This window comes from Pygocentrus nattereri, chromosome 16, assembly GCF_015220715.1.
Source record: "Pygocentrus nattereri isolate fPygNat1 chromosome 16, fPygNat1.pri, whole genome shotgun sequence".
Taxonomy (NCBI): Eukaryota; Metazoa; Chordata; class Actinopteri; order Characiformes; family Serrasalmidae; genus Pygocentrus; species Pygocentrus nattereri.
The window spans coordinates 432,138-459,637 of record NC_051226.1 but is presented as its reverse complement, the minus strand read 5'-3'; the positions used below and the strand labels follow the sequence as shown (position 1 = coordinate 459,637).

The 27,500-nt window shown below is 46.8% G+C and overlaps 1 protein-coding gene across 4 annotated transcripts in view; it reads left to right on the top strand.

Moving 5' to 3' along the window:
- The window catches only part of ptpn13 (protein tyrosine phosphatase non-receptor type 13), a 168,898-nt gene that overhangs the window by 117,867 nt on the left and 23,531 nt on the right, over nucleotides 1-27,500 (top strand). Inside the window, exons 22-35 of one of the 4 annotated variants that reach the window (XM_037546035.1) lie at nucleotides 203-310; nucleotides 1,517-1,648; nucleotides 3,682-4,139; nucleotides 6,835-6,963; nucleotides 11,190-11,283; nucleotides 14,337-14,422; nucleotides 17,171-17,336; nucleotides 17,568-17,782; nucleotides 19,771-19,869; nucleotides 20,764-21,146; nucleotides 21,393-21,555; nucleotides 22,743-22,898; nucleotides 23,852-24,023; nucleotides 27,480-27,500. The exon at nucleotides 27,480-27,500 is cut by the window's right edge and continues 190 nt beyond it. In XM_037546035.1, the coding sequence (XP_037401932.1) occupies nucleotides 203-310; nucleotides 1,517-1,648; nucleotides 3,682-4,139; nucleotides 6,835-6,963; nucleotides 11,190-11,283; nucleotides 14,337-14,422; nucleotides 17,171-17,336; nucleotides 17,568-17,782; nucleotides 19,771-19,869; nucleotides 20,764-21,146; nucleotides 21,393-21,555; nucleotides 22,743-22,898; nucleotides 23,852-24,023; nucleotides 27,480-27,500 (2,382 nt within the window). Of the gene's footprint in view, nucleotides 1-202; nucleotides 311-1,516; nucleotides 1,649-3,681; nucleotides 4,140-6,834; nucleotides 6,979-11,189; nucleotides 11,284-14,336; nucleotides 14,423-17,170; nucleotides 17,337-17,567; nucleotides 17,783-19,770; nucleotides 19,870-20,763; nucleotides 21,147-21,392; nucleotides 21,556-22,742; nucleotides 22,899-23,851; nucleotides 24,024-27,479 lie in introns of all 4 variants that reach the window. The other 3 variants (XM_037546034.1, XM_037546036.1, XM_037546037.1) reach the window with 3 other exon arrangements.

The window sequence follows — 27,500 nt, the reverse complement described above, 5'->3', positions numbered from 1 at the left end:
TAAGAGGCGCTGAACGTTGTTTCTGATTGAAGACGTATTGATGGGTAATTTGATAAATGTACATTATTTATTCTTGAGGAATAATCATCAAAACATGGGTGTTACACTCCATCTCTGCGGGAGTGAGAGGGAGGTGTGGAGCTCTGTGGGGTGAGTCTGAGTGTCTGTGTGTGACGTGTGGTGTGTTTTGTGTTTTCTCCAGGCTTTCAGATCAGTGGGGGGGAGAACTCGGGCCGGGTGGACCTGGGCACCATCATCAGCTCCATCACTCCTGGGGGGCCTGCTGACCTTGAGGGCTCTCTGAAACCAGGTTCGGGTTCAGGCTTGTTTGTGTATCAGTGATTCCTGAAGTTCTGAGACCTCCTCCTGTCTGTGATTGGTCCTAATCACCATCTCCTATGTTCTGGGACCTCCCCCTGACTGTGATTGGTCCTAATCACCATATCATATGTTCTGAGACCTCCCCCTGACTGTGATTGGTCCTAATCACCATCTCCTATGTTCTGAGACCTCCCCCTGTCTGTGATTGGTCCTAGTCACCATCTCCTATGTTCTGAGACCTCCCCCTGTCTGTGATTGGTCCTAATCACCATCTCCTATGTTCTGGGACCTCCCCCTGTCTGTGATTGGTCCTAATCACCATCTCCTATGTTCTGAGACCTCCCCCTGTCTGTGATTGGTCCTAATCACCATCTCCTATGTTCTGGGACCTCCCCCTGACTGTGATTGGTCCTAATCACCATCTCCTATGTTCTGAGACCTCCCCCTGACTGTGATTGGTCCTAATCACCATATCATATGTTCTGAGACCTCCCCCTGACTGTGATTGGTCCTAATCACCATCTCCTATGCTCTGAGACCTCCCCCTGTCTGTGATTGGTCCTAATCACCATCTCCTATGTTCTGAGACCTCCCCTTGTCTGTGATTGGTCCTAATCACCATCTCCTAAGTTCTGGGACTTCCCCCTGACTGTGATTGGTCCTAATCACCATATCATATGTTTTGAGACCTCCCCCTGACTGTGATTGGTCCATCACCATCTCCTATGTTCTGAGACCTCCTCCTGACTGTGATGTTCAACAAATCATTGATTTTCATCTAATTTTAGTTAAGGCTACTTGCCTTAACTCTTGAAATCATGTTTTAAAAATTAAAATTGTCTTAAATTCGACTGTTAAATTTTAGGATATGAGTGTAAAGAGTTTTTAAATGGCTTTATTATTCTACTTAACCCAGGACTGTCTGCGGACACCGCCTTCAGCTCAGGAAGTGCTTGTTAACTGGCTGATTAGTTTCATGAGTTGAATTTGAGCGATTAAACAGGAGAATATGCCTGGCATGGCTCCTCCAGGGCCAGGGCTGGAAACACGGCTTTAACTGATTACATTCTGACTGCGCCAGCCTGCCGTGTACCTGCGTGGTGCCCTCTGGTGGTACATGAGAAAACTCTGACTGTCATCCTTTAAAAACCCGGCGCACTGAGAGTCACACCTCTCTCCTGTGTCACGTCTTTAGGTGATAGACTGCTCAGTGTGAATGATGTCAGTCTGGAAGGTGTTCCTCATGAGGAAGCCGTAGAGATCCTGCAGAGCGCTCCAGATGATGTCATCCTGGTGGTGTCCCAGCCCAAAGAGAGGCTGTTCCCAGGTAACAGCAGCAAACTGCTCATGTAGAGATGCTCATTGTTCACTTTATTAGAAACACCCACCTTGTCCTTCCACTAACTGGCCACTTTATTAGAAACACCCACCTTGTCCTTCCACTAACTGGCCACTTTATTAGAAACACCCACCTTGTGCTTCCACTAACTGGCCACTTTATTAGAAACACCCACCTTGTGCTTCCACTAACTGGCCACTTTATTAGAAACACCCACCTTGTCCTTCCACTAACTGGCCACTTTATTAGAAACACCGGCCTTGTCCTTCCACTAACTGGCCACTTTATTAGAAACACCCACCTTGTCCTTCCACTAACTGGCCACTTTATTAGAAACACCCACCTTGTCCTTCCACTAACTGGCCACTTTATTAGAAACACCCACCTTGTGCTTCCACTAACTGGCCACTTTATTAGAAACACCCACCTTGTGCTTCCACTAACTGGCCACTTTATTAGAAACACCCACCTTGTCCTTCCACTAACTGGCCACTTTATTAGAAACACCCACCTTGTGCTTCCACTAACTGGCCACTTTATTAGAAACACCCACCTTGTCCTTCCACTAACTGGCCACTTTATTAGAAACACCCACCTTGTGCTTCCACTAACCGGCCACTTTATTAGAAACACCCACCTTGTGCTTCCACTCACTGGCCACTTTATTAGAAACACCCACCTTGTGCTTCCACTCACTGGCCACTTTATTAGAAACACCCACCTTGTGCGTCCACTCACTGGCCACTTTATTAGAAACACCCACCTTGTGCTTCCACTCACTGGCCACTTTATTAGAAACACCCACCTTGTCCTTCCACTCACTGGCCACTTTATTAGAAACACCCACCTTGTGCTTCCACTAACTGGCCACTTTATTAGAAACACCCACCTTGTCCTTCCACTAACTGGCCACTTTATTAGAAACACCCACCTTGTGCTTCCACTAACCGGCCACTTTATTAGAAACACCCACCTTGTGCTTCCACTCACTGGCCACTTTATTAGAAACACCCACCTTGTGCTTCCACTCACTGGCCACTTTATTAGAAACACCCACCTTGTGCTTCCACTCACTGGCCACTTTATTAGAAACACCCACCTTGTCCTTCCACTCACTGGCCACTTTATTAGAAACACCCACCTTGTGCTTCCACTCACTGGCCACTTTATTAGAAACACCCACCTTGTGCTTCCACTCACTGGCCACTTTATTAGAAACACCCACCTTGTGCTTCCACTTACTGGCCACTTTATTAGAAACACCCACCTTGTGTTTCCACTCACTGGCCACTTTATTAGAAACACCCACCTTGTCCTTCCACTCACTGGCCACTTTATTAGAAACACCCACCTTGTCCTTCCACTCACTGGCCACTTTATTAGAAACACCCACCTTGTCCTTCCACTCACTGGCCACTTTATTAGAAACACCCACATTGTCCTTCCACTAACTGGCCACTTTATTAGAAACACCCACCTTGTCCTTCCACTCACTGGCCACTTTATTAGAAACACCCACCTGGTGCTTCCACTCACTGGCCACTTTATTAGAAACACCCACCTTGTGCTTCCACTCACTGGCCACTTTATTAGAAACACCCACCTTGTCCTTCCACTCACTGGCCACTTTATTAGAAACACCCACCTTGTGCTTCCACTCACTGGCCACTTTATTAGAAACACCCACCTTGTCCTTCCACTAACTGGCCACTTTATTAGAAACACCCACCTTGTCCTTCCACTAACTGGCCACTTTATTAGAAACACCCACCTTGTGCTTCCACTCACTGGCCACTTTATTAGAAACACCCACCTTGTCCTTCCACTCACTGGCCACTTTATTAGAAACACCCACCTTGTGCTTCCACTCACTGGCCACTTTATTAGAAACACCCACCTTGTGCTTCCACTAACTGGCCACTTTATCAGAAACACCCACCTTGTACAGCTTGTCTAATATTAATTATCTGAGCATTAAATGATGTCTATGTTTCTATATTGAACCCGTGTGTCTCCTGCAGACTCCCCGTCTGATTTCTCCCACTACAAAAACGCGCCCCCTCAGTCCTCGGCCGCGACCAGAGAGGAAGTAGAAGTGGATTCTTCCTCTGAGGAGCAGATGGGCTCCCCCAGCCCTCCTCCTCCCTCCTCCAGTAGGAACGGGGTCTCACAGGCCTCCCCCGTGGGCCGCCGGCAGGAGAGCCTCAGCTCACAGGACTCCAAAAGCAACAGATCCAGCGTCTCCCAGACGCATCTCAACGGCTTCCACCGGAACGCTCCAGATGAGGTTACGGCTCCGGCGCAGTCCACCACCCCTGACCACGAGTCTGCGGACCCTACCCCACCGGCCCTGCCCCCAAAAACCCGCAAAGCCAAAAGCCCAGAAGCGCCTAAAGAGCTGGAGCACTCGGACAGAGGAGACTCGGACATGGACGAGGACACGTACTCGAGCAGCCACGAAACGCAAAAGTCCAAAAAGGTACCGTCAGACGTCATAATGATCTGACCTGACTCCGCAGGTCTACAGCTGCTGTCTTGTTTCTTTGAAGGACACCTGCTCTTAATCTCTCATGTCTTTTCACCCTGTTTACTTTTAATGAGATTTCTGTCTTACAAATTATCAATAAATGTTTGATAGCTTTGAATTATGATGCAGTGATGAGTTTGGAGAAATTTACTGAATGGATATTTAAAGGAATTAAAAGGGAATTCCACTAATCTACACAATCCAGTGTGTGAGGTGTGATCAGAGATCCAGAGGGTTTGGTGTGAAGCGGTTCAGACGTCTTTACAGCGGGGGTGATGGGAACCAGGCGTCGCCATGATTACAACACAGATACAGACACTTTATTTACCATCCAGAACCACCAGAGAACCTACACGAGTCTTCTGAGCTTATATGGAATGTTGATGACGGAAAACAGTGGAAAATCTGGAATAATGAGTTTTCTTTGGGGACTATTTTGCCGCACAGCGCCCTGCATGTCTCCCTCCACCATGAATGGAGTTGAAGTTCTCTAAACTCTCATAAAACAGCGTCTCAGTCATCAGGCAGTGAATTCAGAACCAGTTCATGTAGGAACTTTCTGTAGGAGCTTTTAGAGGGACGTCTGGTTCCCATCACCACCACTGTGAGGAGCTTTTAGAGGGACGTCTGGTTCCTATCACCTCCACTGTGAGGGGCTTTTAGAGGGAGACGTCTGGTTCCTATTACCACCACTGTGAACGGTTCTGACTCGGTAAGATTATCTAGAACAGAGCGTTTCACACCAAACCGCTCAGAACCGCTCGGTTTACATCTGAACCTCTTAATTATAGAGGAATTTAAAAACTTCAGTTCCCCTTTAAGCGTAGTCCTGGACTATATATTTTCAATTTCTCTTTTGAAGCTAACGTGCAGTCTAAGACTAGGCTTAAGGCTTAGACCTCATATACACTATTCCTGCTGTGTTGTCACTGCATAGTTTATACATGAAACATTCCCCTTAGCCCAGATGCAGTCAGACATGTTTGGTGACCAAATTCTGCTTCTTTAGTTTAGAGCTCAAGCTACGAGGTTGATGGTGCTTAGCACTAGAAGTCAATAGTCACCCAAATGTTTTCTGTAAATGCAGCCCCAGAACTTTTCTCAACCAGCTCAAACCTTATTGAGCTCTAAATTAAGATGTTGCGTGATGGTAGATGTGACCAGATCTGATCTGTGTCTCCAGACATCACCAGTTTATCTGCATGGGTTGCCATGGTAATGACGCAGCTGTCAGTAACTACGTAGCTACGCTGGTGATGCAGATTTCAGTTGCGGATGCAGGAGTGATGGAGGAGCATCATCTCCCCTCCAGACTCTCATAACTGTCTTCATAATCATGAATCTCTGGAGCTCTTCTTGAATCCCAGCACTTCATCACTCTGGATTCGACATCGTCGCTGTTTGTCGTGTTGCGAGTGACAAAAAAGACACTTTGAAATCCGATCTGTGTAAAGCGCCACCACTGGACTCTAGAGCAGCGGAGACGAGTTCTCTGGCGTGACCAATCACGCTTCTCCATCTGGAGATCCGATGGACGAGTCTGGGTTTAGCGGTTGCCAGGAGACGGTACTTGTCTGACTGCATTGTGCCGAGTGTAAAGTTTGGTGGAGGGGGGATCATGGTGTGGGGGTGTTTTTCAGGAGTTGGGCTCGGCCCCTTAGTTCCAGTGAAAGGAACTCTTAAAGCTTCAGCACCAAGAGATTTTGGACAATTTCACGCTCCCAACTCTGTGGGAACAGTTTGGGGACGCCCCCTTCCTGTTCCAACATGACTGCACACCAGTGCACAAAGCAGGTCCATAAAGACGTGGATGAGCCAGTTTGGTGTGGAAGAACTTGACTGGCCTGCACAGAGTCCTGACCTCAACCCCATAGAACACCTTTGGGATGAATTAGAGCGGAGACTGTGAGCCAGGCCTTCTCGTCCAACATCAGTGTCTGACCTCACAAATGTGCTTCTGGAAGATCGGTCAAAAATTCCCATAAACACTCCCAACCCTTGTGGAAAGCCTTCCCAGAAGAGCTGAAGCTGTTATAGCTGCAAAGGGTGAGCCGACATCATATTAAACCCTATGGATTAAGAATGGGACGTCACTCAAGTTCATATGTGTGTGAAGCCAGGCGACCGAATACTTTTGGCAGTGTAGTGTATTATAAGAGCCATGATAAACCACAGCTACGCGTCTTATAAATACCTGGATGCAGTTTGAGTTGTTCCGGATGCGGTTACTGAACAGATTTGGGTGACTATTGACTTCTATTGTTTAGCAGCATCAGCCTTGTAGGTTCAGCGCTAAACTAAAGAAGCAACATTTGGATGCTGAGCACGTCTCAGCTGATGTAAGTCTGGGATAAATGGGAATTCTTTGAATTAGATTATGTTGCCAAACTATTTCTTTCAGCTGCTCTGGATTTTCAGAGGTTTTGAACTTTATAATCCCTGAAAGCTGCATGTTCAGTGACTGACAGACTAACTGGCTGCTGTTTTGCTTTGTAGTCACGTTGTGATTGTGATGCAGTTCATTAGTGCATGACGCCAGCAGAGCCTCAGCTGACTGTAGATGCCTTCTCTTAATCCATAACGCCTTGACCGCTGCATGCCGGAGGCTGCCTGGCCGTTTATTTACGCCGCTTTTCTCTGTTTGCAGGAGATTTCGCCCAACTCCGTCACGGACACATTAAGTGGTAGTGGCCCAGAAGTCAATAGTCTCCAACCTGGAGATCTATATGACGTTGAGCTGTCGAAAAAAGACGGCAGTCTGGGCATTAGTGTCACGGTACTGTTCGGAAAGGTTTTCACTCTCTCTCTTTTTTCTCCCCTTTCCCCTTTACTCATCGCTGTGTGTGTGTGTGTGTTTTCCCTCCCCGTAGCCCGCGCTGCTCCTCGCTTGGCTTCAGTTTTGGGAAAGTAGATTTTGTCTCGCTTTGCATGCAGAATTTTACAGGCTTTTCGAGTTGACCCTCCACACACGGTAAAATCGAAGCACAGTAGGTACAGTACAGCGTTCGGCCGGGCTGCTGATCCCACCCACGGAGTTCAGTTACAGCCATAATCAAACACACCTGAGTCTAATGTTCACAAGATCCCGAAGGCTCTGGTTATTGGGGTCAGGTGTGTCATCCAGGGCTGTCACTATAGATTCCTTTATTCGTTGAGCGATGGGGGTGGGGGCGGAAATCGATGCAGCATATTATCACGATATTCTGCATGGCGATAAAGTATCAATATACAGATGGCAGGTATTGATAGTTTATTATAAAAAATTGCAAGTATGAATTGTAGTACTGGAAAAATCAGTTGCTTTTTCAGTCCACTAGATGGTGCTGAGTTTTTTTCTGGTGAGGTCAGCAAAGAAAGTTGCATCGAACATCTGGACTTATTTAGGTTTTTTCAAAAGAAAGAGACGAACGTCGTGGAAATGACGCATACGGTTTGCAATGAGTGCCGTTTAAGCAGTAGAACCCGAGAGGGAGGGCGTTATCACTAAATACCATCCCGGCTGTGATCTGGTGTCCGTAGATCTTCTCAGCCGTGATGTTACTGGTGATAACTCCCTCCTCGAGTGCTCTACTGCTTTAATACAGCAGTTAAATAAATACAGTAAGAAATGAATAAACTGGCCGTGAACGCGGCTTTAATATGTTTTAATGTTCAGCTCCTTCCTCCTAATTATAGCTCCTTAACGAGCAGCTCGTTGCTACGTCAGAGTAACGAGCTCCGCCCACTCGCTGCTCAGCCGGCAGTTCGTTCTCCAGCTCCTTACACTAAATTCCCAAACTGTCGTCACCACTGAGCAGCTTTTCAGTCGGCAGCTGTGACAGAAGAACAGCTGAACAACCTGGAATCAGCCAGAAATGAACCCAACACCATTCGCCAGACGTGTCTGATCTTCAGAGTCGGACCAAATCAGACTGAGCCGTAAAACTGACCCAATATCAGGTTCAGCTCAGTTTGGTCAGTTTGTCCAGATCAGTATTAATGTTGTTTTGTTCCAGCCGGTCTGTGAAGCTTCTTACAGCCCGTTTAGTTTGGCGAATGGTGTTGGGTTCATTTCTGGCTGATTCCAGGTTGTTCAGCTGTTCTTCTGTCACAGCTGCCGACTGAAAAGCTGCTCAGTGGTGACGACAGTTTGGGAATTTAGTGTCTCGTCTTCAGAGTCGGACCAAATCGGCTGTCGGTCAGATGTGGTCTTAACAGTGTCCGTTTTCTGTTTGTGGCAAAGTAAAAATGTTCAAAAGGCTCGAGCGTCTCCTACAGCTGTCAGAGTCGTTGCTTAGCAACGGTGTCTCAGTGGAGTGATACGGTGTTTATGATAAACCTGTGATGTTGTGGTGAAATAACAGCAGTTAGACGCCTCTCAACCAGTCAGCTCGCGCAGCAGGAACTCAGTGTTATATAAATTAAAATAAAACACAGAAATGAGAGCTCAGCTCACGCGCTGCCGCCAGAGACCGCACTAACAAACGTCGGCAAAGCCAAAGTTAAATCAGCTCCAGCGAAAACCCGGCCAACCTCGGCCACACCTGGACCGACACGGCTTACTTCCAGTTGTGAGTGATCTGAGAAAATGACACCATCCATCACCTGCATCACGCGTGCCTGGAGTCCAGGTATGAGAGTCCGTTCACCGACACAGCCGAACTCAAGCTGTACTAAGATAAGGTCATCCTTTATGAGTCTCACCACGGGGGGATTCTCAGTGAGGCAGCAGCGAAGAGGCAGCGGGGCGCTCAGAAAAGACTAACGAGAGTAATTGACCTTATTAATGACTTGTTCCCTGTTACTGTACAGACAGTATAATACTAAAAGTAAAAAATGAGTCTATAAACTCTAATCCTTCACAAAAATGATCCGTATAAAGAATTATAAGTAAATAAAAGCTAAAATATTTACACTGTAAAAAAAATTTAAATGAAATTTCACACATTTTTTATGTTTATGTTACACGTGATGGTGAGGAGTTATAATATAAACATTAGAAATAGAAAGCAATAAATCTTCACTGTCTTTAAAAAATAAAGGATTAACCGAAGGAAAGCTGAAGGTCGAGGAATCCGTCAGAGCGGAAGACGGGATTGCGTAGTCGTGTGAATGTAACAGCGCAGAGGCCTGACCGGTTCTCCAAACTGGAGCAGTGCGCGAATTCCCCCCAGCTCTGCTGAGCAGTACAGACGGGTCAGTTCGTCCGACAAATGGAACGTTTCTGCTGTTTTTAATGACCGTGTTGGTCAGTCGGTCTGCGTAACAGTCCCGTGTTAAAAATGATTAGCGTGAGACGAATAAACTGAAAACCTGACCTCATTCAGTAAAACAGATGATTACAAAGGTTCCGGCTTCAGGAATGTAATTTGCAGTTGAAAAAAAGGGAATAAATCCCATTATATCCCGATATAGAGCCGGTGCTCAGCGCATCTCAGCACGTTTAAAACGGCCGGGCTCTCGTATTGAGCGCAGTGATGATGCCTGTGATTTTGACCAGAGATGCCGCTAATGATTATTTGTGGTGAATCTTCTAAACAGCGGTTTTTGTGGCGTAAAACAACCACAGAACGATGGAAAGTTTCCAGTAATCAGGCTTTAATGGATTTAAAACACATCAGGCCACCGTGTAAACAAAACGAGCTCGGTTCTGGACCAAGCAGATCATACTCACTCGTGTAATTGGATTTGGTGCAGTGCGGTGAGTGAAGTGCTCAATAAAAAATCACGTTGTTCAGGTTTTGCTAAATGTTGCTGGCTCGTTTTTCTGTTTTGATTATATATTTGTGTCAATAACATTTTAAACAGGCTCTTTATGGTGTCACCACGTTGACCTGCTGTGCTGAAATAGAACATAAAACGCAGCGTAAATGAACAATAACAGTCCGTGTAGAACCATCCTTTGAAGAATCCAGAATACTTTATTGGAAAAAGACAGAACAAGCCTTTGAAAACAGTTCAAAATAATAATAAAAAGTATTTATATTTATAACTTATATATTTATACTTATATAGCGCCTTTCACAAACCCACGGTCGACATTATAGTGAATACATAGTGTCTTACTGTGGGAGGGGGACTGTACAAGGATTAAACATGTGCATTACCATCACATAAACTGCCAGTTAATCATAGCTAATTTAATTAGAATGTGATTTTAATCAGGTAATTTTTTTTAACGAGTAATTGTGACAGCCCTAATGTGGAGTAAGGACTGGAACTGAAGTCTGCTGCCGGTCAGCGCCCACATCTGACACCAGTGTTTCGCAGTCCTGCTCCTGGATCCTGCATGTTTTAGTATTTTAGTCTGAAGCAGCTCCTCAGGGATTTAGCTGACCACAGGGCTAAAACATGGCATTTAAACAGGAAAACTTTACAATATGCAGAGCAGGACCACGACTGGGAAACACTGGCGTGCAGCGCGTTTGTCATGATCAGTTATTGCTGAATATTAATGCTGACAGTCGTTTTGCTGTAATGCCTGCATCGATGTGCTTGAGGCCTACTGCGCCTCAGCTTGCTGCGGTATAATTAGTGTGATTCCTCTCTCTGATTGTCTTTGCATGCTCGCCGCTTTGCATTACCTTTCAGTAGAAGGCAATGCAAAGATCATGAACACGGTCATGATTGAATATTCATGCGGTGTTGTTTGAATATTCATGCCAGCATAACAAAATGGGATCTTGATCACTGCTGTCCAAATGAATGAGCTGTAAATTAGTCCCAGCAGCACAAATTGTCCCTTTGTTAGTTTGAAGCACTTAATGACTTAATTTAATCATTTATTTTATTTATTTATTTTATTTTTTTACCACACCACTTTTGCATAATCAATAATCAAGCACCCCACCTGATGGCACACGTACTAAAAACTGCTCAGAACAAGCCCCGGTGGCCAAACAGGCAAAAGAAATGGCAAAGCCCAGCCAGGTTAAAGGACACTGTTAGGAATACCCATAATTCTCCCATATTCCTCCATATTGGTGTCCTGCTGTGTACTAACGGCTGTGTTGCATGGTGCAGGGTGGCTCCAACACGACAGTGAGGCATGGTGGGATATACGTCAAAGCAGTCCTCCCTAAAGGAGCAGCGGAGCTGGATGGAAGGATCAAGAAGGGTAAAAAAAAAAACCTCACATTTGCCCATTTTAGCTTTACAGCTGGTTTAGTGGCAAATAAACCAGCAAAACATTATAAAGAGCTTTTTAAATGAAACAGTAGTAGTGTATTACAGTCTGTCAGAGCGACTGTGTGGATCATATGAACATTATAGAGCTTTTTAAATGAAGCAGTAGAAGCCGTATCGCCCCCTACGCTTCCTGTAGTGTATTACAGTCTGTCAGAGCGACTGTGTGGATCATATGAACATTATAGAGCTTTTTAAATGAAGCAGTAGAAGCCGTATCGCCCCCTACGCTTCCTGTAGTGTATTACAGTCTGTCAGAGCGACTGTGTGGATCATATGAACATTATAGAGCTTTTTAAATGAAGCAGTAGAAGCCGTATCGCCCCCTACGCTTCCTGTAGTGTATTACAGTCTGTCAGAGCGACTGTGTGGATCATATGAACGTTATAGAGCTTTTTAAATGAAACAGTAGAAGCCGTATCGCCCCCTACGCTTCCTGTAGTGTATTACAGTCTGTCAGAGCGACTGTGTGGATCATATGAACATTATAGAGCTTTTTAAATGAAGCAGTAGAAGCCGTATCGCCCCCTACGCTTCCTGTAGTGTATTACAGTCTGTCAGAGCGACTGTGTGGATCATATGAACATTATAGAGCTTTTTAAATGAAACAGTAGAAGCCGTATCGCCCCCTACGCTTCCTGTAGTGTATTACAGTCTGTCAGAGCGACTGTGTGGATCATATGAACATTATAGAGCTTTTTAAATGAAGCAGTAGAAGCCGTATCGCCCCCTACGCTTCCTGTAGTGTATTACAGTCTGTCAGAGCGACTGTGTGGATCATATGAACATTATAGAGCTTTTTAAATGAACCAGTAGAAGCCGTATCGCCCCCTACGCTTCCTGTAGTGTATTACAGTCTGTCAGAGCGACTGTGTGGATCATATGAACATTATAGAGCTTTTTAAATGAAGCAGTAGAAGCCGTATCGCCCCCTACGCTTCCTGTAGTGTATTACAGTCTGTCAGAGCGACTGTGTGGATCATATGAACATTATAGAGCTTTTTAAATGAAACAGTAGAAGCCGTATCGCCCCCTACGCTTCCTGTAGTGTATTACAGTCTGTCAGAGCGACTGTGTGGATCATATGAACATTATAGAGCTTTTTAAATGAAGCAGTAGAAGCCGTATCGCCCCCTACGCTTCCTGTAGTGTATTACAGTCTGTCAGAGCGACTGTGTGGATCATATGAACATTATAGAGCTTTTTAAATGAAGCAGTAGAAGCCGTATCGCCCCCTACGCTTCCTGTAGTGTATTACAGTCTGTCAGAGCGACTGTGTGGATCATATGAACATTATAGAGCTTTTTAAATGAAGCAGTAGAAGCCGTATCGCCCCCTACGCTTCCTGTAGTGTATTACAGTCTGTCAGAGCGACTGTGTGGATCATATGAACATTATAGAGCTTTTTAAATGAAGCAGTAGAAGCCGTATCGCCCCCTACGCTTCCTGTAGTGTATTACAGTCTGTCAGAGCGACTGTGTGGATCATATGAACATTATAGAGCTTTTTAAATGAAACAGTAGAAGCCGTATCGCCCCCTACGCTTCCTGTAGTGTATTACAGTCTGTCAGAGCGACTGTGTGGATCATATGAACATTATAGAGCTTTTTAAATGAAGCAGTAGAAGCCGTATCGCCCCCTACGCTTCCTGTAGTGTATTACAGTCTGTCAGAGCGACTGTGTGGATCATATGAACATTATAGAGCTTTTTAAATGAAACAGTAGAAGCCGTATCGCCCCCTACGCTTCCTGTAGTGTATTACAGTCTGTCAGAGCGACTGTGTGGATCATATGAACATTATAGAGCTTTTTAAATGAAGCAGTAGAAGCCGTATCGCCCCCTACGCTTCCTGTAGTGTATTACAGTCTGTCAGAGCGACTGTGTGGATCATATGAACATTATAGAGCTTTTTAAATGAAACAGTAGAAGCCGTATCGCCCCCTACGCTTCCTGTAGTGTATTACAGTCTGTCAGAGCGACTGTGTGGATCATATGAACATTATAGAGCTTTTTAAATGAAGCAGTAGAAGCCGTATCGCCCCCTACACTTCCTGTAGTGTATTACAGTCTGTCAGAGCGACTGTGTGGATCATATGAACATTATAGAGCTTTTTAAATGAAGCAGTAGAAGCCGTATCGCCCCCTACGCTTCCTGTAGTGTATTACAGTCTGTCAGAGCGACTGTGTGGATCATATGAACATTATAGAGCTTTTTAAATGAAACAGTAGAAGCCGTATCGCCCCCTACGCTTCCTGTAGTGTATTACAGTCTGTCAGAGCGACTGTGTGGATCATATGAACATTATAGAGCTTTTTAAATGAAACAGTAGAAGCCGTATCGCCCCCTACGCTTCCTGTAGTGTATTACAGTCTGTCAGAGCGACTGTGTGGATCATATGAACATTATAGAGCTTTTTAAATGAAGCAGTAGAAGCCGTATCGCCCCCTACGCTTCCTGTAGTGTATTACAGTCTGTCAGAGCGACTGTGTGGATCATATGAACATTATAGAGCTTTTTAAATGAAACAGTAGAAGCCGTATCGCCCCCTACGCTTCCTGTAGTGTATTACAGTCTGTCAGAGCGACTGTGTGGATCATATGAACATTATAGAGCTTTTTAAATGAAGCAGTAGAAGCCGTATCGCCCCCTACACTTCCTGTAGTGTATTACAGTCTGTCAGAGCGACTGTGTGGATCATATGAACATTATAGAGCTTTTTAAATGAAGCAGTAGAAGCCGTATCGCCCCCTACGCTTCCTGTAGTGTATTACAGTCTGTCAGAGCGACTGTGTGGATCATATGAACATTATAGAGCTTTTTAAATGAAACAGTAGAAGCCGTATCGCCCCCTACGCTTCCTGTAGTGTATTACAGTCTGTCAGAGCGACTGTGTGGATCATATGAACATTATAGAGCTTTTTAAATGAAGCAGTAGAAGCTACACTTAAATATACATACCCTGTCATATTGATCTGCACCCCAGGGGACCGTGTGGTGGCGGTGAATGGAAAGAGTCTGGAGGGAGCCACTCATAAGCAAGCTGTGGACACTCTGAGGGACACAGCACAGGTGAGGAAGCCTTCTATTCCACTGCACTCACACATTACAAGCCTTAGAGCTCAGTTAGTCTTTTGTTCTGCCTTGACAGTAAAATGACGTTTATATGGGCAGTGTGACAGCTTGTCATGACAAATGATGTCTCAATTCATTTTTCATTACTGAAGGTGCATAATTAGGCCTGTTTAATTGAATTTGAATCCATGCATAGTCGTGAGGTGGAAATGGGTATTATTTTGATTTTAAACATTGTGCAGCAACCCACAATCAGCAATGGTGGCTGAAGTACGCAAATCACTCCTGTAAAAGTTCCTCCCTTTAGACCTTCACTTGAGAAAAAGTACAAAAGTACTTGCCTTCAAATGTACTTAAGTATCAAAAGTAAAAGTACTAAAAGAGGAATTAGGAGGAAACTGTGTTCATCTAGAATAAAGAGCCGGACGGACTCGGAGGAAACTGTGTTCATCTAGAATAAAGAGCCGGACGGACTCGGAGGAAACTGTTCATCTAGAATAAAGAGCCGGACGGACTCGGAGGAAACTGTTCATCTACAATAAAGAGCCGGACGGACTCGGAGGAAACTGTTCATCTAGAATAAAGAGCCGGACGGACTCGGAGGAAACTGTTCATCTACAATAAAGAGCCGGACGGACTCGGAGGAAACTGTGTTCATCTAGAATAAAGAGCCGGACGGACTCGGAGGAAACTGTGTTCATCTAGAATAAAGAGCCGGACGGACTCGGAGGAAACTGTTCATCTACAATAAAGAGCCGGACGGACTCGGAGGAAACTGTGTTCATCTAGAATAAAGAGCCGGACGGACTCGGAGGAAACTGTGTTCATCTAGAATAAAGAGCCGGACGGACTCGGAGGAAACTGTTCATCTAGAATAAAGAGCCGGACGGACTCGGAGGAAACTGTTCATCTAGAATAAAGAGCCGGACGGACTCGGAGGAAACTGTTCATCTAGAATAAAGAGCCGGATGGACTCGGAGGAAACTGTTCATCTAGAATAAAGAGCCGGATGGACTCGGAGGAAACTGTTCATCTAGAATAAGGAGCCGGACGGACTCGGAGGAAACTGTGTTCATCTAGAATAAAGAGCCGGACGGACTCGGAGGAAACTGTTCATCTAGAATAAAGAGCCGGACGGACTCGGAGGAAACTGTGTTCATCTAGAATAAAGAGCCGGATGGACTCGGAGGAAACTGTGTTCATCTAGAATAAAGAGCCGGACGGACTCGGAGGAAACTGTGTTCATCTAGAATAAAGAGCCGGATGGACTCGGAGGAAACTGTGTTCATCTAGAATAAAGAGCCGGACGGACTCGGAGGAAACTGTGTTCATCTAGAATAAAGAGCCGGACGGACTCGGAGGAAACTGTGTTCATTTAGAATAAAGAGCCGGACGGACTCGGAGGAAACTGTGTTCATCTAGAATAAAGAGCCGGACGGACTCGGAGGAAACTGTGTTCATCTAGAATAAAGAGCCGGACGGACTCGGAGGAAACTGTTCATCTAGAATAAAGAGCCGGACGGACTCGGAGGAAACTGTTCATCTAGAATAAGGAGCCGGACGGACTCGGAGGAAACTGTGTTCATCTAGAATAAAGAGCCGGACGGACTCGGAGGAAACTGTGTTCATCTAGAATAAAGAGCCGGACGGACTCGGAGGAAACTGTTCATCTAGAATAAGGAGCCGGACGGACTCGGAGGAAACTGTTCATCTAGAATAAAGAGCCGGACGGACTCGGAGGAAACTGTTCATCTACAATAAAGAGCCGGACGGACTCGGAGGAAACTGTTCATCTAGAATAAAGAGCCGGATGGACTCGGAGGAAACTGTTCATCTAGAATAAAGAGCCGGACGGACTCGGAGGAAACCGTCTGTGTCGTTGAAGGAGAATCTCAGGCAAGGTCGTCTACACGGCTATCGAGGGCTTCATCTTCCCTCCCCCATTCAAAGAGGGCATGAAGTTTCAAAGACAGTGAGGGAAGATCGAAATGATCCACAGAGAGACGGGAGTGAGTGGAGCTCCGGCGCCAGGACAGCAACCGAGACCCCAGCGCGTTACGGCAGCCCCCCTACAGCACAGCAGCCCACTCGATCCTCCAAATATTACAGCTTTATTCTCCAAATATTAAGATTTTATTCTCAACATCTACTATTTTTATTTTTATTAACAGTGGTCCTAGAACGCCATCGCTGAACCGCGTGCTGCACTGGGTCGGTCTGACCAACAGGTCAAAACCAGCTCTAAACAAAGTGACCGCTGGGCCCTGATTGGTGCTCTGGCTTTGCGCTTCTTTCGTTTTGACATGTTACGTTTTTATACACACAGAAACCAAAAGGAACGACAGATTTCTCAAAATGTAGGAGGAAAAAGTCGGATATTAGACTCTGAAATGTAGTGGAGTGAAAGGAGAAAGTCGCCCAGAACGGAGAAACTTCAGTACAGATACACCAAAAATACTAAAGTACAGAAACTCATTACATTTACTCAGTTACTCAGATACTCAGTTACTCAGTTACTCAGATACTCAGTTACTCAGATACTCAGATACTCAGTTACTCAGTTACACCAAAAATACTAAAGTACAGAGACTCATTACTAATTCCTTCATTGGTTCAGTAAAAATCCCTACTTTGTGACAAAACTATGCTTTTCCACTAGGAATTCTTCTGTTGTTGTTTTTAAGCATCGTCAGTGTTCCTCTTCATCATGGAGAAGCCGTGATAAACGGTCTCTCTCTCTTTTAGGTGGTGCAGCTGGTGCTGGAGAGAGGGCAGCTGCCGGTGGACAGCGTGCACGCCCCGCTGACCCCTCAGGGGACTTCAAACCTCAGAGAGCCCAAAGCTGCAGCTCCTCTGGACGAGTCCAGTGCAGCGAACAAACGGCAGCAAGAATACAGCTTCGTCAGTCCAGGTGAGCGTCATCGTTCCTTCGCTGCTTACACTGGATGTGTTACGGCTGGAAATACAGTTAAAGTTTTATTTTGCAAAAGTTCATTGTGTTGTTTGAGAAGACGTTGCCATATCGCCCCCTACGCTTCCTGCAGTGTATTACAGTTGAATTTGTCGAATATTGGTTGCAGCTTTAATCCAGTCCGTTCTGTGTGGGGGGGTCTTCACTCTCCCTTTGGGTGTTTCTCCTCAGATAACATGTTTGAGGTGAGCTTGCTGAAGAACTCCTCTGGCCTCGGATTCAGCTTCAGCCGGGAGGAGAATGTTCCAGAAGAACCGCACGGCACCAGCATGGTCCGGGTCAAGAAGCTGTTTCCGGGGCAACCAGCTGCCGAGAGCAGCCTCATCGAAGTGGGCGACGTCATCCTGCGTGTCAATCAAACGTCACTTAAAGGGCTCTCTCAGCATGTGCGTCACTCTGTGCGTTAACCCATTAAAACACTGACTGGCATCGTGCCGTAACCTTACCTTGATGTGTCGCTGCTAGGGCTGCGTTCACAGCAGGAAAGTGTTTCAAGTCCGATTTTCTCACCAGATCAGGTTGTTCAGATTATCTTTTAAAGTCAAGTCAACAGGCTTTTACTGTCAGTCCATCTCTGTACGAGTACACAGTGGAGTGAAATCCCGTTCCTCCAGGAACATCACGGAGCAACAAGGAACAAAATGTGTGAGCGTGGAGACATCGCCTGCAAACAGAAAATTAAACTAGAAACAATAAATACGATGATTTAAACATCAGACCCATTTAGACATTAGACCCAGTAAACAGACCGGACAGTAAACAGACCGGACAGTAAACAGACATTAGACCCAGTAAACAGACCGGACAGTAAACAGACATTAGACCCAGTAAACAGACATTAGACCCAGTAAACAGACCGGACAGTAAACAGACATTAGACACAGTAAACAGACATTAGACCCAGTAAACAGACCGGACAGTAAACAGACCGGACAGTAAACAGACATTAGACCCAGTAAACAGACCGGACAGTAAACAGACATTAGACCCAGTAAACAGACCGGACAGTAAACAGACATTAGACCCAGTAAACAGACCGGACAGTAAACAGACATTAGACCCAGTAAACAGACATTAGACCCAGTAAACAGACCGGACAGTAAACAGACATTAGACCCAGTAAACAGACCGGACAGTAAACAGACATTAGACCCAGTAAACAGACATTAGACCCAGTAAACAGACCGGACAGTAAACAGACCGGACAGTAAACAGACATTAGACCCAGTAAACAGACCGGACAGTAAACAGACATTAGACCCAGTAAACAGACATTAGACCCAGTAAACAGACCGGACAGTAAACAGACATTAGACCCAGTAAACAGACATTAGACCCAGTAAACAGACCGGACAGTAAACAGACATTAGACCCAGTAAACAGACCGGACAGTAAACAGACATTAGACCCAGTAAACAGACATTAGACCCAGTAAACAGACCGGACAGTAAACAGACATTAGACCCAGTAAACAGACCGGACAGTAAACAGACATTAGACCCAGTAAACAGACATAAGACCCAGTAAACAGACCGGACAGTAAACAGACATTAGACCCAGTAAACAGACCGGACAGTAAACAGACCGGACAGTAAACAGACATTAGACCCAGTAAACAGACATTAGACCCAGTAAACAGACATTAGACCCAGTAAACAGACCGGACAGTAAACAGACATTAGACCCAGTAAACTGACCGGTCAGTGCAGCACCGACACAGCACTCACTCTGGACTTGAGGTCGTGGAATAAGGTGCAGAGATATGAACCTGCTGCCCTTTTTCCGGCGGATTCTGGGTGATGAGCTCAGCTGTCAAACACGAACTTTATAATCGCTCCTGTGATGCTGGCAAAGGCGAAACCGGAGCTCCGGGAGCGCCGGGCGTTCGCTGGCCATCGTTTAGCTCTGGACGAGGCGCCTTGTGAAGCAGTTCTTTAGCACATGCAGGCCGGTTTAGGAGCTGATCTGTTGAGATTGTCGCATGCAGATCACATTTAAAAGATAATCTGAACAGCTAAACAACAAAATCAGGTGCAGGACACTTACCTGCTGTATAAACGTAGCCTTAGTTTGGGGCGGATGGAGGCCCGGCAGCTGAGCGGCATCGCTGCAAGAGGTGTGGAGCAGTGACCTCCAACGCTGGTCCTGGAGAGTTACCTCCCTGCTGAGGTAGATCCAACCTGCTCCAGCTAATCAGCCTCCTCCCAAGTCCCTGATTGGCTGGATCAGGGGATAGAGTTAATTGAGGGGCGGGGCAGCTGAAAGGAAGTTCTCCAGGGCCAGGGTTGGTGACCCCTGCTGTAGAGGATGAGGGTGGCCTCGTCTGTGGCCTCTGTGGTTTGAAGACCCTGACAGAAGCGTGTCTGTTTTGTAGGAGGTGATCTCAGCGCTGAGAGGGACGGGTCAGGAGGTCACCCTGCTGCTTTGTAGGCCTGAAGCTGGAGTTCTTCCCAAGATAGATTCCTCCAACCAAGTAAGCCTGAGAAACATGTTTACACAGCGGACTCAGTATTAATATGAATTTAATATGTTAGTGGAGTTACTCCCAAAGATTTCTCATCTTCTGTGATTTAGGAGATGAACTTTATTAGACAGTCGAGCTCAGAAGCATCTAAAAACGTATCTCTACCTCGGCATTCGATTCGGGAAGTTTATCTTCTAATTGGACATGGTTTTAATAGGTATTAATGATCTCGTCTATGACTGTTTTATCATCTGTCTGTAAAGCACTTTGAGCTGTCACCGGCGTGAAAAGTGCTTTAGAAATAAAAATTATGATTATTATTATTAATAGGATGGTAAAATAGAAGGATTCATAAAGAATTAATCACACGTTATTGTGTGAATTCAGTCAATGCCAGATTTGACAACATTTCTAAAACTGCTGACGGCAGATTTTAGTTCGGGAATATAAAAATAAAAACAATAAATCAAGCTTTAGATTTGTGTTTTAAAGAAAAGCCTGTGAGTTTAATTTTCACTCTAAATGATCTAATAATTTATAGAATAACCCATAATCCAGTAATTATAATCACTGCAAAAAAAGATGTTTTGACACATTAAATCATCTGAAATCTTATCAATATATTTTATGTCTTATTACAAAATTGCTGTAAGACTATTAAATGATTATTTAATAGTGTTGTGTTTCTATTTTTTGAAGTAAGCAAAATCATCTACCATTAGAAAAAGACTGACTAAATAAAACTAAGCATAACCAGTAAAAACATCTGTTGATGGATTATATTCCATAAACCTTCCCAGAATCACAGGTTAAAGACTTGATTTTAGTTGATTTAATCATATTTTTTATTTTGAGTGTTCATTTTTACTCCTCTATTCAGACTGATGTGTTTTTTCTCCTCAGACTCCCGTTGCGTCTCCGCGGAAGGAGCCCCCGCCGAAGCCGAAGCCGAAGCCTGTTCCCAGAGCGCCTTCTCCTCCGCAGGCGGAGAGGCCGCTGGGCCCCGTGGAGCAGGTTCTGGAGAGGCTGCTGATGAAGTCGCCCAGCCGCAGGGACAGCTACAGCGACAGTACTGATGATGATGAGGAGGTGGAGGAGGCCTTCAGCCCCGCCGGACTGGAGCAGGACAGCCAGAGCTGGGACCGGAGCGTCTACCAAACCCCCAGCGCCAACCTGGCCCTGGGCAGACACGGGCAGTACGAGACGCCCTGTGAGCTGGACGACTCCGTCCGCTCTGCCTACTTCTCCCCCAGCCAGTCTGCTAGCAGGACAGACGCTGGCAAAAGGTCAGTCCACCACGGGCAGTTCACGAGCTATGATTGCTTTTGTTAATGTAGGCTGTAATTTTATGATTGTGCTCAGTTAAATTGTGGCAGATTAATCAGATGAGTCTTTCATCCAGGCAGCGCGAGTCCCAGACGCAAAGCTCAGAGGGTTTTAATGGATTTATTTTTTCTTAAATGCTGAGTTTCGTGTCAAACGGCATTTTAAATGTCTGAACTCTGTTCTCTCTCCTCTCTACTGTCTTCCAGGCTTCCCTCTTTGTCCCCTCTTCTCTCTGAGCTGAAGTCGGCCGTGGCGCTGTCCGGTGCGGCGGGTCTCAACCCCAGTCCGGACCCCCTGCCCCCTCCACTGCCTAACCCCGTCAACCTCACCCTCTCTGAGCAGAGCCATGAGATGGACGACTTCCTGCCCGTAAGCCTGCGAGATCTCACACCCACTTTAATGAGCGTTTTCAGACGATAAGACTTTTCTGCAGTGTATGTAGAGAGAACAGCGTTCGTCGGTTCCACGGCAGTTCGGTTCCACTGAAGGCCGTTCTCCAGCCTCTCTTAATGCAGGCAGTTTACATTACTGTGCCTGGAAGACTGGTTTATGTAAATGAGCTGTGTTCTGAGTGGCTGTGCCTCATTCAGGGTTGAACTAAGACGCTCCTTATAACGGATATAAAGAGGTGAATACATGTGATTTATTGTGACACTGAAAACATACAGGCTGTTTTTGCAGGCTAGTTTATGTCGTCTGCACTGAAGACCTCAGCTCTGTTTGCATTTTACTGAACCGGTTTTAACGCCAAGTACGCTGCACACACACGACATCCGTCTCTGGCTTACAGTCCAGTCGTCCCTCCGGTGCTCAGGATACGCGTCACAGGACAGATGAATAATGTACAACTAACACAGCGCTGAACACGTTAAAGCAAAGACCCTAAAATTCAGATTTTATATTTATCTTTCTTGAGAGTCGCATAGTTTGTGTTGCAAAGTCCAAATCGTTTAGTGGAAGGATGAACAAAAAAAACTTGGGCAGATTTGTGTTTCGGTAATTTGACCTACTTTTCATAATTCTTTTTTTTTTAGTTCATAATTTTCCTTCAAAGTCTTTTTTTTTATTTATACATTTGCTTGTCATTATTTCAAAAGAGTAACAGTACCAGCACTAGAGTTTGAGCACAGACCTGTACAGTAAGGTCCAGTCACATTATCTTTGTTTTGCCCCTCTGAACTGAGCTACAGGGCAGTGGTTGAGATCTTCCTCTGAAATGAGTCCCTCTAATAAAAGAGCATCACTTCATTAACAGCTACTAGCGCCGCTCTGTAGGCGACCCTGCCCGTCTGCAGGGACAGCAGAGGAGGGGAAAGTTCAGCTCCTCACTGCTGGGCTTTAGTTACATTTAGGGGTCACACGCCTTCAAAGAGGGGGGCAGTTATTTATTATCACCCCCCCAATTCTTCAGTGATGTGAAGCTGAAGTCAGAGATTCTCCAGATTCTTGTTCTAATGTTCCCGTTCCACCTTAAATGGAGCAGCAGTTGGAGCAGTGCCCCTTTAGTTTGACTGATTGGCCGGTTGTCTGATTGTTGGATGGTCTGTTTGATGTAGGAGGTGGAGCTGAATGTGTCTCTGGTGAAATCAGATAAAGGAAGCTTGGGCTTCACCCTGACAAAAGGAAATGACCACAACTGCTACATCCACGACATCATCCAGGACCCTGCTAAAGGAGACGGCAGACTGAGGCCCGGCGACCGCATGATCATGGTAAACACTCGACACACGGTGGCGCTAATCAGTACACACCCCTCAGCCATAGCACTGTCCACTTTATCAGCTCCACTGACCGTTCAGTTCCCCTCTGTAGTCCTACAGTTACAGACTGTAGTCCATCTGTTTCTCTGATACTCTGTTACCCTGTTCTTCAGTGGTCAGGACCCCCATGGACCCTCACAGAGCAGGTAATATTTGGGTGGTGGGTCATTCTCAGCACTGCAGTAACACTGACGTGGTGGTGGTGTGTTGGAGTGTGTTGTGCTGGTCTGAGTGGATCAGACACAGCACTGCTGCTGGAGTTTTTAAACACTGTGTCCACTCACTGTCCACTCTATTAGACACTCCTACCTTGTGGGTCCACCTTGTAGATGTAAAGTCAGAGACGACAGCTCATCTGCTGCTGCACAGTTTGTGCTGGTCATCCTCTAGTCCTTCATCAGTGGTCACAGGACGCTGCCCACAGGACGCTGCCCACAGGACGCTGCCCACAGGGCGCTGCTGGCTGGATGTTTTTGGTTGCTGGACTATTCTCAGTCCAGCAGCGACACTGAGGTGTTTTAAAACTCCAGCAGCGCTGCTGTGTCTGATCCACTCAGACCAGCACAACACACACTAACACACCACCACCACGTCAGTGTTACTGCAGTGCTGAGAATGATCCACCACCCAAACAGCACCTGCTCTGTGAGGGTCCTGGTGTTTTTTTTCTTACGGCTGATCTGATCTACGTTATAGCTTAACTTCTGCGTCTGTCTACAGACGCTTCATCTGAATTGTATTGCGATGTGAAATGTAAATAAAGTTAATAGAGCAGACGAGCAGAGAACCTTCAGGTCTCACCTTCATCAGTGACGACCGTATGTGTCTTTGTGTTGTGAGGAACATTAACACTGATGTTTCATGATTCGCTCACATGTTCACCGCATCTTCCTCTCCTCCTGCAGGTCAATAACACAGACGTGTCCGGCATGAGTCACACTGAGGTGGTCAACCTCGTCCGAGCTGCACCCCGAGTGGTGGATCTGGTGGTGGGGCGTATCTTAGAAACCCCAAAACCACCATTAGAGGCCCACCTCCTACCTGACATCACCTTCCAGTGTCCCAGCGATTCTGTGGGTGAGCATGTTACTGTGATACGGGGAGTTGTTGTGTTTTATTGCCTGTTGCGTCGAAAGTGTATTAAGAAGTAATAAACCGGATGAAATGGAGATCTGCCAGGTGTGTTTAAGGCTGTTTGCAGTGAAACTGCGTTGCGCCGGTGTTTATTATAGGTAACTGCTGCAGTGCAGTGGCGTACATGTTTAATATCCATGTGAAATGAGTTCTGCTACTGTAACCACGTACTGACCTGTCGTTGCTATGGTAACATAAACAGGCTTTTTTCCCCAAAAGTGGGTTTTAGCTGAGCCAGTACCGACCAGGTTTCCTGAAAAGCATTAAGAAGCTCTCATTCACCGCCCAGCTTAGTTCCCTCATGTGACAGAGGGAGAGGCTGGGCACGACTGGACTGGGGAGAAAAAGTGTGTGTATTTGTATAAATAAACAAATAAAAAACAAGTGTTGAGAAGAAGTCTTACCAGCTGTGTTGATGGGAGAGTAAGAGATTAGATAGGCAGGTTTGTGTGTATGTTTGAGTGAGGAGCTGCACTCTGCTGGAGTCAGACCACCATCAGACCGCTGTCAGACCACTGTCAGACCGGCATCAGACTGCCACCAGACCGCTGTCAGACCGGCATCAGACTGCCACCAGACCGCTGTCTGAGCGGCATCAGACTGCCACCAGACCACTGTCAGACCTACATCAGACTGCCACCAGACCGCTGTCAGACCGGCATCAGACTGCCACCAGACCACTGTCAAACCAACATCAGACTGCCATCAGACCACTGTCAGACCACTGTCAGACCGGCATCAGACTGCCATCAGACCACTGTCAGACTGCCACCAGTCTGCTGTCAGACCGGCATCAGACTGCCACCAGACCGCTGTCAGACCGGCATCAGACTGCCACCAGACCACTGTCAGACCAACATCAGACTGCCACCAGACCACTGTCAGACCGACATCAGACTGCCATCAGACCACTGTCAGACCGACATCAGACTGCCATCAGACCACTGTCAGACCGGCATCAGACTGCCATCAGACCACTGTCAGACCGGCATCAGACTGCCATCAGACCACTGTCAGACCAACATCAGACTGCCACCAGACCACTGTCAGACCGGCATCAGACTGCCATCAGACCACTGTCAGACCGACATCAGACTGCCATCAGACTGCCATCAGACCACTGTCAGACCAACATCAGACTGCCACCAGACCACTGTCAGACCGGCATCAGACTGCCATCAGACCACTGTCAGACCGACATCAGACTGCCATCAGACCACTGTCAGACCGGCATCAGACTGCCACCAGACCACTGTCAGACCAACATCAGACTGCCACCAGACCACTGTCAGACCGACATCAGACTGCCATCAGACCACTGTCAGACCGGCATCAGAACGGAAAAGAACGGAAAAAGAGATAAGGAGAAAGAGGGAGAGATAGAGAGAGAGCTGAGAGAGAGAGAGAGCTGAGAGCTCGCTCTCTCTCTCTCTCGCTCTCGCTCTCTCAGCTCGCTCTCATAGTGATCTAATAGTGGTCTGACAGTGGTCTGGTGGCATCAGACTGCCACCAGACCACTGTCAGACCGACATCAGACTGCCATTAGACTGCCACCAGACCACTGTCAGACCGGCATCAGACTGCCACCAGACCACTGTCAGACCGGCATCAGACTGCCACCAGACCACTGTCAGACCAACATCAGACTGCCATCAGACCACTGTCAGACCAACATCAGACTGCCACCAGACCACTGTCAGACCGACATCAGACTGCCATCAGACCACTGTCAGACCGGCATCAGACTGCCATCAGACCACTGTCAGATCGGCATCAGACTGCCACCAGACCACTGTCAGACCGACATCAGACTGCCATCAGACCACTGTCAGACCGGCATCAGACTGCCATCAGACCACTGTCAGATCGGCATCAGACTGCCACCAGACCACTGTCAGATCGGCATCAGACTGCCATTAGACTGCCACCAGACCACTGTCAGACCGGCATCAGACTGCCACCAGACCACTGTCAGACCGGCATCAGACTGCCACCAGACCACTGTCAGACCAACATCAGACTGCCATCAGACCACTGTCAGACCAACATCAGACTGCCACCAGACCACTGTCAGACCGACATCAGACTGCCATCAGACCACTGTCAGACCGGCATCAGACTGCCATCAGACCACTGTCAGATCGGCATCAGACTGCCACCAGACCACTGTCAGACCGACATCAGACTGCCATTAGACTGCCACCAGACCACTGTCAGACCGGCATCAGACTGCCACCAGACCACTGTCAGACCGGCATCAGACTGCCACCAGACCACTGTCAGACCAACATCAGACTGCCATCAGACCACTGTCAGACCAACATCAGACTGCCACCAGACCACTGTCAGACCGACATCAGACTGCCATCAGACCACTGTCAGACCGGCATCAGACTGCCATCAGACCACTGTCAGATCGGCATCAGACTGCCACCAGACCACTGTCAGACCGACATCAGACTGCCATCAGACCACTGTCAGACCGGCATCAGACTGCCATCAGACCACTGTCAGATCGGCATCAGACTGCCACCAGACCACTGTCAGATCGGCATCAGACTGCCATTAGACTGCCACCAGACCACTGTCAGACCGGCATCAGACTGCCACCAGACCACTGTCAGACCGGCATCAGACTGCCACCAGACCACTGTCAGACCAACATCAGACTGCCATCAGACCACTGTCAGACCAACATCAGACTGCCACCAGACCACTGTCAGACCGACGTCAGACTGCCATCAGACCACTGTCAGACCGGCATCAGACTGCCATCAGACCACTGTCAGATCGGCATCAGACTGCCACCAGACCACTGTCAGACCGACATCAGACTGCCATTAGACTGCCATCAGACCACTGTCAGACCGGCATCAGACTGCCACCAGACCACTGTCAGACCGGCATCAGACTGCCACCAGACCACTGTCAGACCGGCATCAGACTGCCATCAGACCACTGTCAGACCAACATCAGACTGCCATCAGACTGCCACCAGACCACTGTCAGACCACTATTAGATCACTATGAGAGCGAGCTGAGAGAGCGAGAGCGAGAGAGAGAGAGAGAGAGCGAGCTCTCAGCTCTCTCTCTCTCTCAGCTCTCTCTCTATCTCTCCCTCTTTCTCCTTATCTCTTTTTCCGTTCTTTTCGGCTCTCCCCTCTCACTTTTTTCTCTGTTGTTTCGTTCTCAGAATACTCTATTTATTTATTTCTGTCTCTCTTTATCCCATTCTTTGATTTCTTTCTCTCTGTGTCTTTTTCCCTCTTTTCAGATCTCTCTCTCTCTCTCTCTCTCTCTCTCTCTCTCTCTCTCTCTCTCTCTCTCTCTCTGACTACCAGGCTGATTTTTTTTTAATGAATGAATAAATTGATTGATTTGTGTGTGTGTGGGGTGCAGGTCTGGTGCTGGACGGGGGTC